A 19970-nucleotide genomic window follows, 5' to 3' on the forward strand; every position below is an offset into this window, starting at 1 on the left:
AAAGAAACATTCAGCAGTAGCCGGGTGGTTTGCAGGCCATATTTCTGAGATGGCCTTGAAGGTCATGTTTCATGGAGAAGGGGGTGAGAGCTCCTGCAGATCCTGAGGCTGGACAGATTAGGCTGAAGGTCCCCAGGGAGCTGCCACCTCTGCCAGGAGGAGCTGATGTGAGGCCAGGGCAGCGGGACTCGCACGTGAAAGGCCCCCCAGACTGGAGGCTGCTGGTGCTGAGTCAGGTACAGGATGTGGCCTCACACAGCAGCAATAATCCAGCCTAAGCAGATGTATATGTGCAGAGGACTGGTGTGTGATCATAGTTTCTGTCTCCCTTCTTGAGCTCTCCTCTGTCTTCTGCTTTTCAAAATGTGGTTCATGGCCCAGTGGCATTGGCATTACCTGGAAGCTTGTAGAAACACAGGCCCCAGGTGAGGCCTGTTCATGCCGCCATGTGGGCCTCTCCACTCACTCAGCAATTGCCTGCCATGTCCTTGTCCTACCTGGCCCAGCCGTCCTCCAAGGCCCTCTTGCCTTCTCCTCACACCCAGGCCCTGAGCTCAGCTGGCACACACAGGGGTCAAGCCCGATGCCCAGGATACTGTTGCCCGTGATCTCCTGCCATTTGTTCTCACGCTTGTGTCTTGGTGCCTCCAGGTCAATGAGGGAGACAGCTTCTTCATCAGTGATCCCCTCCTCTAGGTAGAACTCGACCAGGTGCAGCACCTCTGGAAGACACAGGGCACGGGGAGGAGCTGGGGGATGGCACCCTGTGGAAAGCTGGGGGCTGGATACTCTCACCAGGCAGTATGAGAGAGGTGGGAGGACCACAGTTTCTTCCTCACCCAGCAGCAGGCTTCTCTGAAATCAAGTAGACAAGCTGAGCAGCAGGGACACTCCTCCTGCCTGCCCAATGTCCGGGAGCAGGGGTGTGGTGTGGTGGTGGGGGGGGGTGTCTGTGTGTATGGGGATAAGAACTGGGCCTTTAGTCCCTCCTTCTTCCCCCCAATAGCTGGATGGGCTCCTCTCTGAGGGAAGAGGCAAGGCCTCTGCCCAGCTACTGGGAAGGGGCTTCTGATCCTATGTCAACATAGAAGGAACTGGGACTTGAGAGTCCATCTCAGCCTCCGAGACCAAATGCCCGACCAGCAGCCTCTATTCCTGGGGCTTTTATGTTACGCAAAGCCTGACACAGGTTCTGAGGAATGGGTGCTTCAGGTTTGCGCAGCACTGTGCGTCCTGTCTCTGGGAACCCTGACTGACTCTAAGTGTCAGGCAGGGTGGCTGTCACACTGTCCCCAATTTACAAATCAGGACACATGTGACCAACAAGAAGTGGACTGAGCCCAGCCATTCACTGGTACCCCTTCCACATGTGCCAGACTCACCATAGGAAGAGGCAGAGAAGACGAAGGGCTGGCGGCAATTGATGCAAACATTGCCCAGGTTGTTTAGCAACGGGTTGTTGGTAGAACAGCGGTAGCACAAGGGCACCAGCTCCTGCAAAAAAACAAGCACCACGGACTGGGCCTAGCTGCTAAGAGGAAAGGCCACCTGGGTGGGTGGGGGCCCTGGGCCTGGGGCTCTGTGCTATGTGAAGCAGAGTAAGAGCCTACAGAGACACTGGAGGCCTCGTCATTTGGGGCCTGGACACTTCCTTCACAGGCAGGACTCAGCAGCTCTGTTCTCCCGGCAGGAATGCCAATAACCATGGCCACATTCACCGGCCACTTACTATGATCCAGGTACTGTGCTAAGCATATCACCCACACTGGCTCTTTCACCCTTAGAGCCACTATGGGAAAGCTATTATGTGTGCCCCTATTTGATAGAGAAGGAAACCCAGGCTTAGAAAGATTGAGACATAGCTAGGAAATGGTGGGGCTTGGATCTGAAGCCATGTCTATCTGATGCCAGTCTCTACTATGAGCTTAAAGAGGGGATTGTGAAAGAGACAGTAGTTAGCTGGGTTGGAGGAAAGAGGGCTGGGCATAGACATGGGGTGGATTTACTGAAGAGCAATAACCTGGTTCCAGAAGGAAGGTGGGCTAGGACTTGGGCTCCTAGGATGAGGTGAAGGCAGAGCCACCTGGTCATGGAGGTGTGGAGGGAGGCTAGAGACAGAGGAGGGCCACAGCAGAAATGGAGCCTCGAGAGGGCTAGGAAGAAGATGGGGCACGGCTGTGGGATTCAGGGGAGCTGAGGGTTGCAACTGGAGCACAAAGGGCTGAGTGGAGAACAGAGGGACAGAGAGGAAAGAGCAGGAGTTGGCAAGCCAGGGCTTAGGCAGGGGAAGGGACACAAACACCTGAGCGCATGCGTCAGAAGATGTCCAAAGATGCTGCAAAAGAGAAGGAGCCTGAGGGGGCTGTGCCCTCACCTCGTTGTCATGGAAGGGTTTGGAGCGGACGGTCAGGCTGTCCAGCTCAATGGACTTCTGGAACCTGGCAGGGACATAGAGGCTCCGCAGCTGGTCATAGGCGTGCCGGGCCAGTTTGTAGGCACCCAGGGCCCTGCTTTGCTTGGCCAGAGTGAAGAGTGTTCTCCTGTCAATTACAGGGTTAAGGACAACAAAGCCTGGGGCCTGAGAGTTGGCACCGCCTACCCTCAGAATGAGCCCAGTGCCAGAACATAGCTCATGCTGGTGCCAGGAGGGCACCAGCAGGAGCTTGAGGAGTACTTTGTTCTTTTATGGGATGTAAGTGTATTTCTCAGATATCAAGGCCCAGAGATTTTTTTCAGAGATAAAGACAGTGCAGTTTCCATTATTTTAACCTTGCTTAGGTTCTCTGGGCCTGCTTTGGCTCATCTTGTACCCTGACGAGGACAAAATGGCTCTCCCCACCTTGCCAGCCTGTCAGCCAAGCCCTCCTACTCCAGTCCTGCCATGTAGAACCTGGTCCCAGACTGCCTGAGGAGCTGCCCTCAGGTCCAGCTTACAGAGGCCACTGGGTGCAGCACACTTCTCTCTGCCTCCCCTCCCCAAGGGCCAGGGTGATTTCTGAGTGGCAGCCTCCCTTGCTCTCTGCGGCCTTCCTCTGAGCTCCTCAGACTGAGGCTGACAAGACTGTGTTCAATCTCAGGTTAGCTCAAATGTTGGATAAACTCAGACCCAGCCTGACCTTCTTCCCCAGACCACCTGTGAACACCTTAACCCACTTCCCCAGCCAGTCCCATGCCTCCTCCCCACTCTCCTACCCCTGACGTTCCTGCTCCCCACACCCCAAGTGTGGCTCCTTCCACTCCAGCAGTTATATGGCGTAAGTTTCCTTGTCTGTGTCTTCACTGTGACTCCTCAAAGTCTGGGACTGTCTGGAGCTATTCCCAGGTCCCCAATGAACAGCACAGGGTGAAGCTCAGGGCAGGGCTTCAACAAACTCTGCTGACGTGAATGGAGTTGCTGGAATGGGTGCAAGTGCTCAGACCCAAGCAGGTGTGTCCTTGGCCAGGCATTTGCATGGGGTTTCCGTCACTGAGGCAAGGCTTGATTTGTGGGAGTTTCTTCTGAAATGTAAATGTTGGGCCTTGAACCCTTTAGAAACACCTGATTAGCACCTCTGAGTCCTCTCCTGGGAGGGCTTTTTCTTTATAGAAGGAATGCCCTGTTGGAGCTGGAAAGGGGCTGAGAGAATGGCGAGATTTCCAACAGGAGGGGATATTTATGTCCTTTATGACTTTCTGGACCTTAAAGATTTTAGTCATTCATTGCCTAGTAGTTTCTGGAAGCATAGGCCCTCTGCCTCTTCTCTGCTGATATCCCTCCCTGTGGCTTGCACCAGCCAGAGGAGGGAGGAGGCCCCAAGGCCACTGCCTCTCCAGCCTGGCTCCCTAGGGCTTCAGCAGGCTTCAGCTCCTTTGGCACATCATGCTCACTTCACCACCTGGCCTTTCCATGTGCTAGATACTCTCCTGGAACATCTATTCTACTGTCATCCCTGGTTACCTCAGCCTGTAGGATGAATATCACCTCCTCCAGGCAGTCTTCCTTGGCCAAGACCCCAGCTGCATTCCACCCTTGGAAACAGCATGCATCCCACTGAACCAGGCCCTGACAGGTTCCACCTCTCCCACTAGACGGCAGCTTTGTTGCCTACTGCCTGGCAAGGGGCTTGGGTCACAACAGGTGCTCCATCCACCGGCCTCCCTAGGGAAGTGTCTAAAATTCCAAACCCAAAGGCCTGGTGCTTCCTATATTGCAGTCACATCCACATTTGTGGGTTCCGGGAGGGTCTGGAGCGTGTGCTGGCTGGAGACTCAGTGCTGGGTCTAGCACAGAGAACCCTGTAAACTAATCTCTTGGCACTAGCCCCTCGGCTTCCCTGGCTGGGCCTCTTCTACAGCAAACAGCAGCGGCTGGGCAAGCTTTCTGCCTTCCCTGAGGGCTGCTGGAGAGAGGGAAGCTTCTGCCAGCAAAGTGCTCTGGAAAGAACTTCTCAGGGCCATTAGACAAGAGGGGTGGGACAGAGGGTGGGGGTAAGAGAGAGGATACACTTTAGAGATGCCCAAGGGGGTGTCCTTGGTCAGGCTGTGCAGCAGGAACCTGGAGATGTTGAAGAGGGTTTCAGGACGATGGGAACTGAACGGCTCCTCCTACAGTAAGAAAAGTAAACAGGGATTGAATTCCTCAAATGAGCCACTGCTGGGCCAGGCTGAAAAGCAGATGCCAATAATTCTAAGATACTTTAGTAAATGAGCAGATCTGCTTAATGAGCACCTACTGTGTGCAGGGCATTTTATAGCTACTGTCTTACATGGTCTTTAACGCAGTCCTGTGAGGGATGTATTTTCATTCATCCTCACTGTACTAACAAGCAAACCAAGGCCCAGGGAGATGATCTGCCGAGGTCACCCGGCTAGAAAGGAGCAGAGCTGGGATTCAAACCCAGATCTGATTCCAAAGCCCAAGCATGTCTCCCGAGTGGCACTGCTTCTGGGGTACGTAATGATTCTATTTCCCTGAGCTCAAGCTATCTCAAATTAGCTCAAAAAGTGAAGATATTTATGCAATTTAGGACATGACCATGCTATAAACCTGCAGGGAAGTAGTTAACCCACAGCATAAAATCGCAGACCTCTGCTCTGCTCTCCAACAGCGGCCTGCCCGTTCACTGCCCACCAATACGCACATGTGGTGGAGCCCCTCAGCTGCGCATCCCTGTGCCCCGCACCTGGCATGGGCCCTAAAAGATGAGGCACTCAACACACATTAACTGAATGAAGACCTAGGGGCTGCCAGAAGCTCAGAACAGCAGACCAGAGGGAATTTTCTATCAGAAAGGGTCCATAAAAAGTTAAGAATACCACTTTGAAGGAATCTGGCACAGTGTGTGCAAATTGAGACTGCTTTAGATGAGAATGCCTAATTCAGGCCAGTTACCCCTCCCCTCTCAAGCGCTTAAATGGCAATAAACTGACATTTCCTTAAAGGTCTTGCTAGACCACTCTCATCATGGAGCCATCAGGACTTAGGCCCTAATTGGTCTAAATTCACTAGGACTCACTTTACACCACTTCAGTTCAGAGCCCAGCATTCTCTCTCCAGTTCTCACTTAAATGTCTATAGGCTCTGTTAGTTCCAAGAACCCAAGAAAACCTGAGACTGCATCCTTTTCTGGGTGACAGCCAGGGAGAAGCCTGCCTCTGGTTACACTGCACTAGGTGTGGAAGCTAAGAAATGTCCCAGAAAAAACAGGGGTTGGGGGAGTTCCTCAGGATTAGCACCTCTCCTCTGGGAAGGAAGCCATTATGCCAGGAAAGGTCTGCTGCTTCCCTTCCCAGTCTGCTCGGCATCAGAGCTGCTCTGCTGGGACCTGACTGCCAAACCTTAAAATACCACCTACCTCCATGCCTTTGTACATGCTGTGACCTCGGCCAGGAATGCTCTTCCTCCTCCTCTGCACTTGCCCCATCCTTACTTACCTCCCTCCTCTGGGCTTCACCTTCTCCAGGAAATCCCTTGAGGGAACTTTACTACAACTTCTTGTTACTAGACTATGAACTCCTCAGAGACAGGGACAATGTGTTGTTCACCACTATGTCCCGAGGCCTCAGAACAGGGCCTGTCACACAGTAGGAATTTATTGAATGAAGGAATGGCCTAATGAAGAAGCCTCAACTGGAGTGCACGCCAAGGTCCCCAGCTGGTATGAAGTTCCACAGCTCACAGATGTGCATACGTCCTGCACACAGGCTCAGCTGTTACGGAGAAGACACACCCCGTGCTCATGCCCCGAGGTGTAGAGGAAGAAGAAGAGCAAAAAGAAAGAGCTGGGCTCAAAGTGACTCAGGCAAACTGATACTGAGCTGGGGCCTTGACTTTTGAGCCTAAGTTGAGTTTGGGGTCAACTTTCCACCTGGGCACCTCTTTGCCCCTCTTTTGTGCTAAACTCTTGACACATTATTTCCCTCTGGGGAAAGTCTGGCAAGAAAGACTCTTCTGATAGGCTCTGCCTGAGCCAGCTGTCAAGCCTGCATCTCATCTCCTCCCCACTCCAGGGGCAGTGGTCTCAAGGGACCTCGTCTGCCCTTGCAGTCCTTTCAGAGCCCCTCGTCTCAGGTGCTCACCTGGAAAGAAGCCACTTCCCTGATTTCAGAGAGGAAGGGAGAGGAAGAGAGAGATAGAAACATCAATGATGATAGAGAATCATTGATTGGCTGCCTCCTGTACGTTCCACACTGGGAATGGAGCCCACAACCCAGGCATATGCCCTTACCAGGAATTGAACTGTGACCTGCTGGTTCATAGGTCGACGCTCAACCACTGAGCCATGCCGGCCTGGCAACCCTCATGTTTTATAGAGAAGGAAACTGAAGGCCATAGAGGGAAAGTAAATTGCTCAAGGTCACATAGCAAGCCAGTTGCAGAGCTAGGGAGGGACCTCAGGCCTTTGTTAGAACTGGGCCTTCACCCATCTAGGAGAGAGCCCCATGGACTGTTCACCCCTCATCATTTTAGACAGCCCTTTGTCTGGCTAACCTAGGGTCTGTCCGAGTCATCCAAACCTGAAGCAAGCAACTAGAAAGGCCCAATTTAGCTCTGGCTGACTAATTCAGAAGCCCGAAGCTTGATACATGTCAAACAAGCAGCCAATCAAAGAAAATCAAAGTTCCACACTTTGTTTCTCAGGAGAAGAGCAGGATTTCTCAGCAGGTCACCCTGCCCAGTGGGTTTACTTAAGACAAGTCCAGTGCCCCTATCTCAGTAGGCAGTGCCCCTAGCTTAGGCACCCATTTCCGGGCCATCTTACCGTGTACCGGTGAATGGCATGGTAGCAGTGGTACAGCTCAGCCAAGTGCTGGAAGTGGTGAAACTTGCTGAGCATCATGTCCTTCTGGGCAGGATCTTCGGTGTGCAGTGGGAGGGGAGAAGGGGAAGAAGGAGAAGGCGTGTCAAACCAGTTTAGAAGGAAGAGCTAGGCAATGGCACTGTTGCCAGTTGCCAGTTCTCCCCCAACACCAGGACTACGCCGGGAAGAGTGGCAAAGAGGTGCAATGAATGGAAAAGGTGCTCTGCTTAGAAGCTGGGGCCATCCCAAGACAAGGCAGAGCACTGTCTCAGTGTGGCAGAGCACATGGCCAGGGAAAGTCTGTGGATATTTCTCGCAGGTTCTCCCAGAGCCCACACTATACTCTCTCAGGTCATTCCACTGAAAGAGCACCAGCTAGGGCAAGAGCGTGATCACTGGCCCTCAGACATACCAGAGGAGCCTGGCAGGGAGGGTGGGCAAGGGCCAATTTTATTCATGCTCACCTCAAGCCTCTTTCCACTGTGCTGTTCCTTATTAAAATCACAGACCACTGGCCAGAACAGAAAAATACCAACCTACACCCCGGCTTGACAGTTATCAAACTGTAACCATGGCTTCTGTGAGGCTCACAGCAGCCTTAGGAAGGAAGGGCAGGATTACCCCCTTGCTAGAGACAGGACATATAGCTGAGGAAGGAATTGTGACTGGTTAGGAGTCACCTAGCTGCCTCCAATTCCAGTGTTTTTCCCATTCCTGAATACTGGCCTCGGTCTAGTAGAGAACTCCCTCAGTGGGAAGTCTTGTGAATGAAAGCAACATTGAAACTATTTTTCTGCTTGGGATGAGTGAGAATCTGGAGTGTGTTATTGTAAAGTGATCTCTTCTTCATCTTTTCATTTAATTAAAAACATTTTTAAAACTGGAGCTCACCCAGGTCCAGTTATGGGCTCCCAGGTAGCTGGGGAGAGACATGTTCTGAATTAGCAACACAGGGTATGACCCCCCCCCCCCCCCCCCCCCCCGCATCTGTAACCCCAGGATGGTCCTCATACCATCTTTAAGCTTATGGGCAAACTGGAAAAAGATGACACATCAGATTAGGGCACTGCAAGGCAGGGTTACGGACAATACACCCAATAAACAAGCCCAAGGCTTTAATTAAAACGTCCCAGCTCTTTCGATGTTTATCTTGGTGCCAGAGCGGGGCTGGGGAAAACAAGGGCCTGGCTGTTGTTTACTTACCTTGAGCTATATTGAGGCACTGCATGGACAGCATCCAGTAATAATAGGCAGCATCATTAAATCTGTTTTCTACCACAGCGTTGTTTGAGAGCTGCTCCAACACTCTGACCGCTTCCCCCTGCCGCCCGGCCTTGTGGAACGCTGGAGGGGCACAAAAACACATACAATTCAGGGCATTGGAGGGAATTTTGCAGGGTTTGCAAGGGGCTGCTGAGAAGTAGGACATTCATCAGAGCATCTGCAGCACTTCGTTGCTGGGATGCGCCTCTCAGGCCGAAGGCTATAAATAACCTAGGCTATATCTTGAAAAAAACTACAGTGAGATATGCTCCCTTTTGGCTGGGAAAAGGCAACCAACTTTGTAAAGGCATGGCAGCAAGAAAAACTTGAGGGACCAAATTGCAGGGCAAAGTCTAAAGATAAAACTGTTCTTCATCAGTGAGGTTTTGCCCCTATCCCACTCCAGGGGAAAGCCTTGTGATTTCTGAGGTGACACTAACAGGACCTGACACTTGAATGGGTTTGGTGGTTTAAAAAGTGCTTTTGTTGCTGATTACTTCACTGGGTCATCACAACAGACTTATGAAGACTTTTTTTAATGGGCTCTGCAAGGTGGAGGTAAAGCAGCATGCCAAGGTCACAGAACCAAGCGCAACTCAAGTCCTCGGTCAGTCTTCGACTGAGTGCTTTTTGATGACAACCTTGAAAAAATTTTGGCTTGGTTCTATCAACCAAACATTTGTGAAAATAAGCCAAAAAAATCTCTAAATTGTTCCTATTCTATTTAAGAGAAATCTCTTGTACATACTGTACAAGAGGGCTGCCAGGGAAGCACTTCTAGTTGTGACACTTGCCCACATATGGGCTCTCAGATTATCCAAATCCTCAGCTTCAGAGAAGGAAAAGGTCTGGCCTTTGTTCCATTCTCATCTGCAATCTCTCCTCTGAGTACCAAGTTACTATGGCGATGGATTCTTGGAAGGGCAGACACAGACAGATGGATAGGTTGATATGTTTTGCCCAAACATGCAGATACTTTAACAACTGGGTTCTCTGGAAAAGCTGACGCAGTAGAGAAGACGCTGTCTTTCAAAGGGGGCTTTACCAAGCTGAGGAGATTCAACAGGGAGACATTTGTTCCAAAACGTGTCCGGAGGTGGCAACCATATAGACGTGTAAATGAGATGCTATGGAATAGGACACACCCAACTTCAATTAGAAGACTTCCCGAAGAGGCAGCAAAACCTAGCAGAAGAATCGGGTTCCCCAGTCAGCCCGCCAGATCTAGTCCAATTCGGGCTTTGTCGCTCTCTGGCTTTGTGACTTTGCAGGGCACAGCTAGTTTCTGTGTCTCTGCAGGGCTGCTGCCGAGATTCAAGGTTATGTAGTTATATGCCCAGCCAGTGCCTGACATAGAAGGAAACCATATTTTTAAATTATTACTACCAATTAAAGTTCTATACTCTCTTTCACTTCTATTTCAGATACTGCCATACCTAGTATGCAGCCTACTTTACCTGTGGAAATGCTGAGAAGCTGAGGATACCCCATTTATCTGAGCCAGAAATAGAACCCATTTCCATCCATGGCAGGGGAAAGTGTCAGGTGAGACTGTGCCAGACACTGTGCGAATCCTCTCATTTTGTCCTCGCCCCAACCTGGCTTGAATTCTTTCTCTGTCACTTCCTTGCTGTGACACTTCAGGCAAAATCCCTGTACCACTTCCAACCTCAGTTTTCTCATCTACAAAACGGCACCTACATCATAGGGCTTGTGAGGATTAAATGGGAAGATACATTTGAGTGCATGGTGTTTTGCTCAGAGAGGAGATAGGACCTGTGTAAGGTCCGAAGGCAGGTGAGTGATGGACCCAAATGTGTCTGACTCCAGAGCCCATGTTCTTTCCCACTGCGCCCCAGTCTTACATCACTAAACACATCACATGCCCAGATAAAGTCGTACATCTTTGTAGTCTACAAAGGGAGGGGCTTGGAAGCCTTCCTGAAATGTGTATCTGGGCAGTGCCTTCTCTTGCTCCTTCTACAAGGTGCCAGTCTGTGTCACCTACCTTTTTGGGCTTCCTCAAAACGATCGTTCTCTGCCAACCACTGAGCGTAGGGCATGTAGATGTCTTCTTTAAACTCAGGATGCTTCTCGCCCAGAGCAAAAGCCTGGAGGAAGGAACCAATGCATTTGTAATAAAAGAGGCCCTGCAGCCCCCTTGAAAACATGGCACTTGGCTGAATCCATCAGGGATGTCATATTTTGCCAGCTTGACAACTCAGAGGGGGAGAGTGCTTTCCCCCCACAACCCCCAGAACTGCAAAAACAAATCAGCTCTTTGAAAACAAAGGCAATTAACAGCTATATGCAAGCGACTGGATTCAATAACAACAGTCTGTTTCTGGACCACAGAAGCAGCACAGAATCGGAAACATTTTATTTTGAGGGTTTGCGTGGGCTCCTGTACTGCTGCAAACAGATTTCTTTTAATTGCAGGCGACACCTAAGGAAACAGAATTGACATTATCATCATCCTGTGTATTAGCTGTCAAAGATGATGATGGACTGGTGCTGTATGGGACCTGGTGACTGCTTCATCTAAGTCGCAGAACCACCTGTCAGGCAGGAGAATTGGAAATGAGTCACAGGGGAAAGTATGTGGAAACAGGGAGAAAGTTTGCCTGATACACAGCCAGGACTGAGTCGTTCCAAGATGTTGTAATTTATGCTGCCTGAGAAATCTCCTGATAAACTTATCTTGAAACGCCATTATTACCTCTGTCCCTGGCTCCACCTTTTCTCATAAGTGACCATGTCACCTCACCAAATGGAGCCACTCAGAGGGCAGACAGGAGTGAGACAACTCATACCCAGAAAAGTCCTACACTCTGGCTCTGTAAACTAGAACATGGTGGGCAGGGTAAGGACCAAGGGTGCAGTCTCTAATACTTTCATGGGTGAATTTCAATCCAGGACACAGGTAGCCAGTGAGCTAGAGGGTGAGTTCAAGATACAGAGGGGGCAGCACATCACTGCTTCTGCATCCTCATCCCAGTCAGCTTCCTATTGGCCTGGCTAATTCTTCTCACCTGCCTTTCATGCAAGAGGAGCCTAGGTCTTTAACCCTTTGCACTCGCTTGCTTTTTTCTCGATTCCTGCTACCGATGCTAATCGTGTCGAGTCACACTCGACATCCGAGTGCAAAAGGTTAAGTGGGGCCAGGTAGGCAAGAAGGAGGAGGAGGAACTGACCTCTGAAATGGCTCTGGCAACCTGCACCTGGAAAGTATGGGTGACCTTTTCTGCCACCCAGTAGGTTTTAAATGTCACACAGGTGTCTCTCCATGTCAGACATGTGTCAGCCTGTGGTGCTGGTCAGAGACAGCTCAGACCAACAGCAGGCAATGGGGGCTGCCACACTAACTCTCACACGCCCAGTCTCTATCACAGGGCTGGTACAGAGCCAGCAGTCCATAAAGATGCTCTGAATGAATAAATGAGCAAACAAATGGAAAGCTAGTATCAAAAGGCCCGCCAAAATACTCTGGCTTGGAGAATTCAAGGTTAAGTCTCCTGACTGCCAGGCTAATAATGTTCATTCTCACAATGAGGGCAGCTGCTTTCCATCTAAACCCCAAAAAGTCCCCTGTGGCCCAGGGCTCAGACAGGACCCCCTAACCCATGAAGCATATGACACTCTCACCTCATCCCAGTGCTGGGTCTCCACATGAAGCTGAACCAAGGACTTCAGGTCACCAATCTTCAGGTAGGTCTCGGCAGCATAGCCAGGGTTATCCAGCTTCTTGAAGTAATGAGCGCACATCAGCAGGGGCTCCCGCTCAGCCTTGTCCAGCTTGCGGGCAATGTCAATTAACCTGGAAAGGCAGGCACACAGGGATGGACTCCTGTGAAAGGAGCCTGAGGCAAGGAAGCGGATCTTCTTGAGGGCAGGCTCCATATCACTTCATGTTGATGTCCAGTGCTCAATATAGTATCACGGCCCCTGGTGCTTGAGGGGGTTATTAAATGAGTGAATACACACCCAGAAACAGTGCCCAGTGACAGGGAGAGGTTGCCTGCTAAAGGACACTGCTCCCCCATCCCCTGTCCCCCCATCATGAGCCTTTCATAGGAGTTACTAATCTATCCAGCAGGAGCATAGGGAGAGAAACGAGCATCTACTGATCACCTACTGTATCAAGAACAGTGCCATGAGTTTTCACATGTGTGATCTCATTGAATCTCCACCACCCTAAGAGGTGGTACTGTTTTCCCATTTTACAGATGGGTAGACTACAGGCTAGGGAGGAAGGTGAAGCAACCTGACCAAAACTCTGCAGCCAGGAAGTGGCAAAGGGCTCTTCCCACCACTGTTTTGAGAATTCTCATGGGAAAGTAGAGGCAGAGGCATGAAAATTCTTCAGTGACAGAATCTCTAGAGGAAGAGGCTTGTGTGGGGCCTGCTCTGAGCTCTGGAAAAGAGGTCTGCAGGAAATCCTGACTGTGCCTCTCTTCCTGGCCAGGGTGCCATCCATTAGTGAGGGGCCACAGGGACCACTTGCTCAACACTTCTTCCCAGTAGTGACTGGCTCTCCCACTGCTTGTGGAGACGTAGGGGCTGAATGAAATGTGCTTGTTCCCTCTGGTCAGGCCAGGATTTAGGGTAAAACCAGCTTTCCCAGGGGAAATGGGTCCTACCCAGCTTGCTCTTTGTGAGAAAGAAAGGGGAAGCAGCTGTGACAGATCCCTGTTTCAGAGACAGGCAAGCTCAGGGAGGCCTGTCAATCTGTACTTAGAATAATAATGGATCTAAAAATAACACTGCTCAGGGGAGAAACAACACATTTTAGGGAAAGGTGGCACAGGCAACCCCTTAGAGCTCCCTAGCCCCACCCGTCAAACCAAATGTCCCCGGAGGAGAGGCACCTTTTACAGCCAGACCTGGAAAAGGGCAGAACATGCTGAATGTCTCTTTCCTGAAATAATCCAAGTCTCCTCAAGGTAACCCTAGTACATATCAGTTGCAAAAGAAAGTGACATGAAAAACTAGAGGGAGAGAGGGACTTAAATCTGCCTGGCTCTCTCCTGTACCATCCCTTTTGTAAAAAGAATAATTTTGGGGGTGAGGGGAATCTGTGCCTCTTTCTTCAAGAAACTTTATTCTTGGACACACGTCAACCACATAGTGGGGTTCATAGGGATGATCTCGTTATTTACCAGCCCCTCTCCCTCCCCAGGTTCTATCTATGAACTACAGTGTGGCTTCCAGAACAACCAACAGTTTTTAAAGTTCAGACTCACCTGACCTCAGAAACTGCTCCCTCACCTGCTTTCCCTTAACAGCCATGGCAGTGTGTGCACATATATGTACACATGAGTATACACATGTATGTACACACATGCACGTGTATGAGAATGAGGCCCACTTTTTCTGACCTTCCCCTGGAGGTCTGATGCTCTAAGAGTCCCAAGACTGAATCCATCCCCTTTCCAGCAGCCCCACCCAAGCCTGTTCCTCTTCTGTTCTCTACCTTGGCAAGTGGCATTACTGACTACCAGTCCCAGATCTCAGAATCAGCCTACAATTCCCTTGCCTGGCCCCACCCCCAACACCCCTAATTCAGTTGGGTCTTGTCAGTTCTGCCTACTCCATGCCTCTCATTCATTCCCTCAGCCAGCATATTTCTCCCTGGCCTACTACAGTGACCACTTATCTGGTCTCTCTTCCTCTGGTTTTCCCTCCACTCTACACCCACTGCCTGAGTGGGCTCCTGACAGACCAGTTCTGATCAGGGGTCCTCACTACTTACTGACAAATCTAAATGCCTCAGTCTGGCACCCAAGGCCCTCCCAGAGTGGCCAGCACAGATCCTTCTGCCCACAGCCAGCTGTCCTTCACTCTCCCGCTCCTACACCTTTTATTCTGATCACAGCCAACCCATTGTGCTGTGCTTCTGGCCTGCACATCCTGCCCCTTCCTCCTATCTCTGCCTCTTGAAATTCGTCCAAGATCCTTCATGCAAAGACTACTCCTAGGAGAAGACATCCATGGTTCCTCCTATGAGAATTCATGTCTCCTTCCCTGATATGCTAGCAAGTTTTCTTCTCGTTTTCAGTTCCTACCATTATAGGTATTATGGGCATTGAAGTCAGCCAAATAAGTTTGAATGAAGCTCAGCTCCACAATTTCCCAGTTATTTGGTCCCTGAGCCTCGGTTTCCTCATTTGGAAGAGGGGCATGGAAACACCCACGCTTAGGGTGTCAGTGAGAACCAAATGTCTGCAAGGTATTACAGCGCCTGGCTCGTAGGGAAAGCTCAGGGAAGGGCAATTCCAATGCTTGCGTGTCTCCTCCTCCTCACTCCCTTCTATTCTTTCCCCCAGAAATTTGCTAAGCTCCTCAAAGACAGAAAATGCCTTATCCAATCTCTGTGTCTCAAAAACCTAATCACTATCACATTCGAATTAAATCTTTAGAGAAACACTATTTTTTTCCTTGTCAGTCAAAACCAAGAGCTAACAAGATACAACATGCTGCCAAATGCTTCTTGGGGCAGGGACTGAAAACCTACATGTCAATCCAGCCATGGTCACCGCTGATCTCTATGGCCTTGACATGCTCTCCAGCTGAGATGTACATCTCCACAGCGGCTTTGGGCTCATTGATGTTTCTAGCCCAGTCAGCCTGTTTGGTGATTAGCATCTTTGTTTCTTTGGGGTCTCCAGATCCAAGGAAATCCTGAGGAAGCACAACAAACAAAAACACTCTGAATTAGAACTTCCTGCTGCCAGCATTACATCAGGCTGCTGAAAGCTGGAGCAAGGAAGGGCTTGTTTGGCTGAAGCAGGCGATCAGGATGCAAGTGTGAGCCCATCCCTACAGAGCTGACTGAGGGGCAGTCCCAGGTGTCCGGGAGGAGTGCTCACAGGCAGCCCCACAGGTGCCTCTGGCGGGTACTGGGACAGTGTCAAGGACTATGGCCTTCAATGTTTCCTGTCCTGCCCACTAACGCATATTTGTTCTCTAGCTAAACAACTCTTTCCGGACTCTTTGCAGTACTGTACACAAACTCTGAAGTGTGGCAAACTTATAAGGTTTCTCTCTCTCTCTCTCTCTCTCTCTCTCTCTCTCTCTCTCTCTCTCTCTCTTTCCGTGTGTGTTTGATATATGTGTGACTACTTCAATATAGTGACTCTACAACCTGGTTGCACAATTTCAAATATTCTAACTTACAATCTCTATTTAGATAATAGGGAGAATGCCACATGCCCCAGAGTGAGGCTGAGCATAGTCCCCTAAACTTAAACAGACAAAATGATTTAGAGTCTAGAATAGCCCCTTTGTGCCCTCCTCCCCATCACCACACACAGGAAGTACTATTCACATCAGTTTTCTGATTCTATTCATGTTCTGTTGCCTGAACTTAGGGCATCTCCCATTGGCTTTGCCCCCAGGTGTTTGCCTAGGGCAGATAAGGAGTACAAATGTTACTGGTTAATTACTTCTCAACTGGACAGTATCAATTGTCTGGAGAACAGGTCTGCTGGGGGCTAAGGGGGCTCTGAGGCAGGGGAAGAGGCCTGGAGAGAATCCGTGAAGGAAGAGAGGCCTGTGGATTTGCAGGCTCACAGGGTCAAGTCTCAGGGCCTATGTGCCTTCTACCACAACAGGGGGCCTCTAAAGGGCCATGCCCAGCTTCCCTAGGTTGGCCCTAGGATGCATGAGAAACAGCCTCAGAAAATCACCTCTTTTCAGGATACAGTTACCTAAAATACATACGTGGGTGTTTGCCATAGTTGAGGTTTGGTGCTGACATTTTAAAAGGTGGGGCTTTTCAAAAAAGGAAATTGAGAGCTCTGAGCGCCCAGATCTGCATAACTAGTAAGAAGCGGTTTGTCTTAGGAATAATGTACCCTGCAGAGAGTGCACTGTCAACCTCACAAAGTCTAAAAAAAGCACTCCTTTCCCCACGATTAGCACTCACTTGTCAGGAAAGTACAGTCAATGTATGCTAAAATCCTACTTGAACAATTAGCTCTATTTTTTTCTCCATTTGCTTTCAGGGTAATTGTGTAGCCCCTAAAATAATATATTAGATTGGCCTAAGACAACCAACTGTTTTAAAAGGGGGAAAGAGCACCATTATTCTGACGCTGGGGGTCCAATAAAAGATAGGCTAACCTCACTGGCCTTTGGTCCTTCTGGAGTTCACAGAGGAGAAGGGGTTTGGAAAGCAGCTACTATCTGAAGATGCCTAGTTTGGGCCACTACAGACATAGTCTTTACTCTTGGCAACTACTGCAGTGTGTACTCTTTATGCCAATGCAAAGCTGGAAACTCTGCTAACCTGGTTGGTTAAATGAGGTTAGCAGCTGGGGAAAACAGGTAAAGAGAACAGAAAACAGGTAAAGAGAACAGAAAAAGTGAGTACTCAGTGGACTCAGGGTGACTATAGTAAGAAGGTTCAGAGACCAAAAGCAAACCATAAATTTGGATCATCAATAAGGAGACCAGCCAGGGACACAGTTCATAAGCTTAAAGGGACCTCCTCTAGCCCAACAGGCCAGTCCCAAGAGATCTGACCTAATTGAAGCTGACTCTAACTGGTTCCTTGAAGGATCAACAAACTGGGTTTTCAAAGTTTCTTTGGTTTCATGAAGCTAATCTACACATTATCTGGGGCCATGGCAAAGACTCTGCCCTGGAGTGGACAGAAAGAGGCTGTGCTGAGTGATGAATGAGACTAAACAGTGTTCTCATGCTTGGTGATTTTGATAAGGACACACTACATAAGAGTTAAGAGCATTATAATTCCCTTTATCACCATATAAACATGTCACTTATCCGGAAAGCATATAATTTATTTGTACATGGGAATGTAATTTAAAAATTTTCTGAAAACCAGATTGAATCTTGGGAAGCAATTTTCAAATAAACAAAAACATGCCATGTTAATAAGTACTGTATCCCTCCCCACCCCAGACATAATGTGTATATACACACTTTCTCAAATTCAAACTACTGGGGGGTGGGGGAGGGGAGGGATTGAAACAGAACCAACCTACTTGGAATTGTGACCAAAAACTACAACCAAAAACAACCCCCAGAGTATTTACCTTCATAGAGAAGCAGACCAGATGGAGTGTGTAAATAGGCTGCATTTCTGGGTGGGAGACTGTGGATGCACGAAGCCCACCCAAAGTGTGAGGAGGAGCCTCGGTATAGGAGCAGGAGGGGGGCTGACCAGGGAGAGGTCTGAAGAACAGCCACTCTGTGGTCAGGGTTGGCCCATCTCATTTTCCTAACCTTTCTACAGCTTGGCCTTGGTAAAGGGTTTTCTCAGACATTATTTTGTGCAATTCTCAGAACTAAGCTGAGATGCAACTGTCACCTCCAAGAAGAAAATGGAGGCTTAGCAAAGGGAAAAGCCTGGACACCAAGGTGAGAAAGCACTGTCTGCTACACCACAGCTGCTTGCTGGAAGGTTCCAGAAGTTCTGAAGAACACCGAGAGCCAGCTCTCCTAATGCTTAAATTCCACCTCTAGGATTCAATCCTTTAGTTTAAGGTTTTGGCCTTGGTTTAGATATTGTTATCCCCAGAAAGAGACACACTGATTTAGGTGTTCTCGGTATGAATGCAGTGTTAAATTGTGTGTCTCTGTGTGTGTAGTGGCAGTATGGGGGGTTAAAAAAGTTGAAAACGGCAAAGTGGGGGAACCTGAAGCATTTGGATATGAGGGATAGAGTGAAGGAACCACCACCAAGGTGAAGAGACAGGCTGGGGACCAGGTGTTTGTCCACCTACTGATGACCAGAAACACCTGGGCCAGATCACAGTGACCCAGACATAACCTTTGGCTCCAGAAACTCATACATAGTGGAAGATAAAAGAGTGCAGCCTTAAAGAAAAGAGCAGGAAAAAACGGGGATGATTTTTCACCTTGAACTTGTGAGCTAGATAATTTTCATTAATAGCCACTAATTGGTTATGGCTGATGACTCACTAACATTCTGAAGCTCCTGACACTACCGGGAAAGGCAGGTTAACAAAGGCACCTCCATGGAAGGAAGAGCCTGATTGCTCTATGTGCCCAAGGCTCTTTTCACCTTGCATTAGGCTATACTGCAAGTGTCCTGAAGGTCTGGGCTCCTCAATGGTACTCATGCTCACACAAGCCATGAGAAGCCTGCTCCAGGAAGATCTCCCTCATGTATCCACATCTGTTGGGCCCCTCCAAATGCAAGGGGAAATCTCTACTGTCAACCATGCAGATGATGTGGGAGCCATGCTGTACCAGCCCAGGTGAAGGCACACCATGCTAGCACCAGAGGGCAGGGGTTTTGTCAATGTCTCCAAGGCCCAGTGCAAATGCCAGTACCAGACAGACAGCAGGCGTTGAGGGAACCTTGGCTGGGGTAAATCACACTCTGCTATATGTAGAACCATTCATGCCTGAGGACACTGCTTCTTGGTGGCTTCCAATAAAGTTTTGGGAGAAGTTGTGAGAGAGAGCCCTGACCCTGAATGAAGGGGCACTGCTGGTTCATCTAGCTCTGTCATTGTCAAAGGTCTGAACTGTCATATTCTGTTCCTTTGATGTCACCCGGAGGGTCAGTTTTAGGTCAGCCTCAACCAGTCGCCACTGATGGTTCCTTTGCTTACCCGTTTGCCCACACTCTTTCTGAGGCCATTGCTGTTTTCTGTCTGCACTGCCTCTTGGGGCCAAACAACTGGACACACGGTGTCAGGACACTGGTGGGTTCCACCTGGCAGCGTGGGCCAGGATATGGGGAATTACCTTGGCATACTCAAACATGCGGAGGTCAGTGTACATGTCGAGTGCGAGGTTCTCGTGTCCACTCCTCTTGTACAGTTTGGCGGCCTCGTGGAACTTCCCCTGGTAGGCAAACACATCTGCCAGAAACAGGTCATTGTTGGTCTCTCCCTGCTTCTTCCTCTCCTGGAAAAATTAGAAGCACAGGAAATGGCCTCTGCAGCCATGGCAGGAAGCAGCCTTTACAAAGGTTAGATGTTGCTATTTCAAGTTAAGCCCCTGGGCCTTCCTACTGGAATCTACACTTGGCTCCTGGGTTGTTGTATCTCTCACCTAGGTTTCTGGTGGGAATGCTTGACAACAAAAGCAGACCTCTCCCCCACTATGAGTGAAGGTCAAAAGAGATGCAAACTTCTATTTGTTTAATAGAAATTCCTCAGGGCTGCTTTCTTATACATTCTTCCAAGGAAATAACTACTTAGGATGGTGTGTACTGCCCATTCTTTGGAGACCTCCAAGCTCCCAAGATCTCTCAAGTCCCCAGGCTTGATTTGGCTGAATTGTGACTCATGATGATGGTAGACAAGGAGAAAGTTTAGGGTTTCTTCCCCAGAATAAAACCAACAAAATAAAAATATAATTAGTCTCACTATGTCCCTGTCTCTAAAGTGAAGGTGAGCACTCGTTAGGTACTTCCCATATGGACCC

General features: G+C 49.4%; 1 protein-coding gene across 3 annotated transcripts in view; it reads right to left on the bottom strand.

The window, feature by feature from the left end:
• IFT122 (intraflagellar transport 122) overlaps window positions 1-19970 on the bottom strand; it is an 81942-nt gene that overhangs the window by 10953 nt on the left and 51019 nt on the right. For all 3 annotated transcript variants that reach the window (XR_008558854.1, XR_008558853.1, XM_008152287.3), the window contains exons 18-27: window positions 19287-19448; window positions 15058-15224; window positions 12189-12360; window positions 10552-10654; window positions 8484-8624; window positions 7242-7336; window positions 4484-4584; window positions 2375-2540; window positions 1383-1494; window positions 597-722 (exon numbers count right to left, since the gene is read on the bottom strand). Coding sequence is in view for 1 of the 3 variants with exons in the window: in XM_008152287.3 (XP_008150509.2) it covers window positions 597-722; window positions 1383-1494; window positions 2375-2540; window positions 4484-4584; window positions 7242-7336; window positions 8484-8624; window positions 10552-10654; window positions 12189-12360; window positions 15058-15224; window positions 19287-19448 (1345 nt within the window). In the remaining 2 variants the exon portion in view is untranslated. The remainder of the gene's footprint in view (window positions 1-596; window positions 723-1382; window positions 1495-2374; window positions 2541-4483; window positions 4585-7241; window positions 7337-8483; window positions 8625-10551; window positions 10655-12188; window positions 12361-15057; window positions 15225-19286; window positions 19449-19970) is intronic.

The sequence above is a fragment of the Eptesicus fuscus genome, chromosome 18 (assembly GCF_027574615.1).
Source record: "Eptesicus fuscus isolate TK198812 chromosome 18, DD_ASM_mEF_20220401, whole genome shotgun sequence".
NCBI lineage: Eukaryota > Metazoa > Chordata > Mammalia > Chiroptera > Vespertilionidae > Eptesicus > Eptesicus fuscus.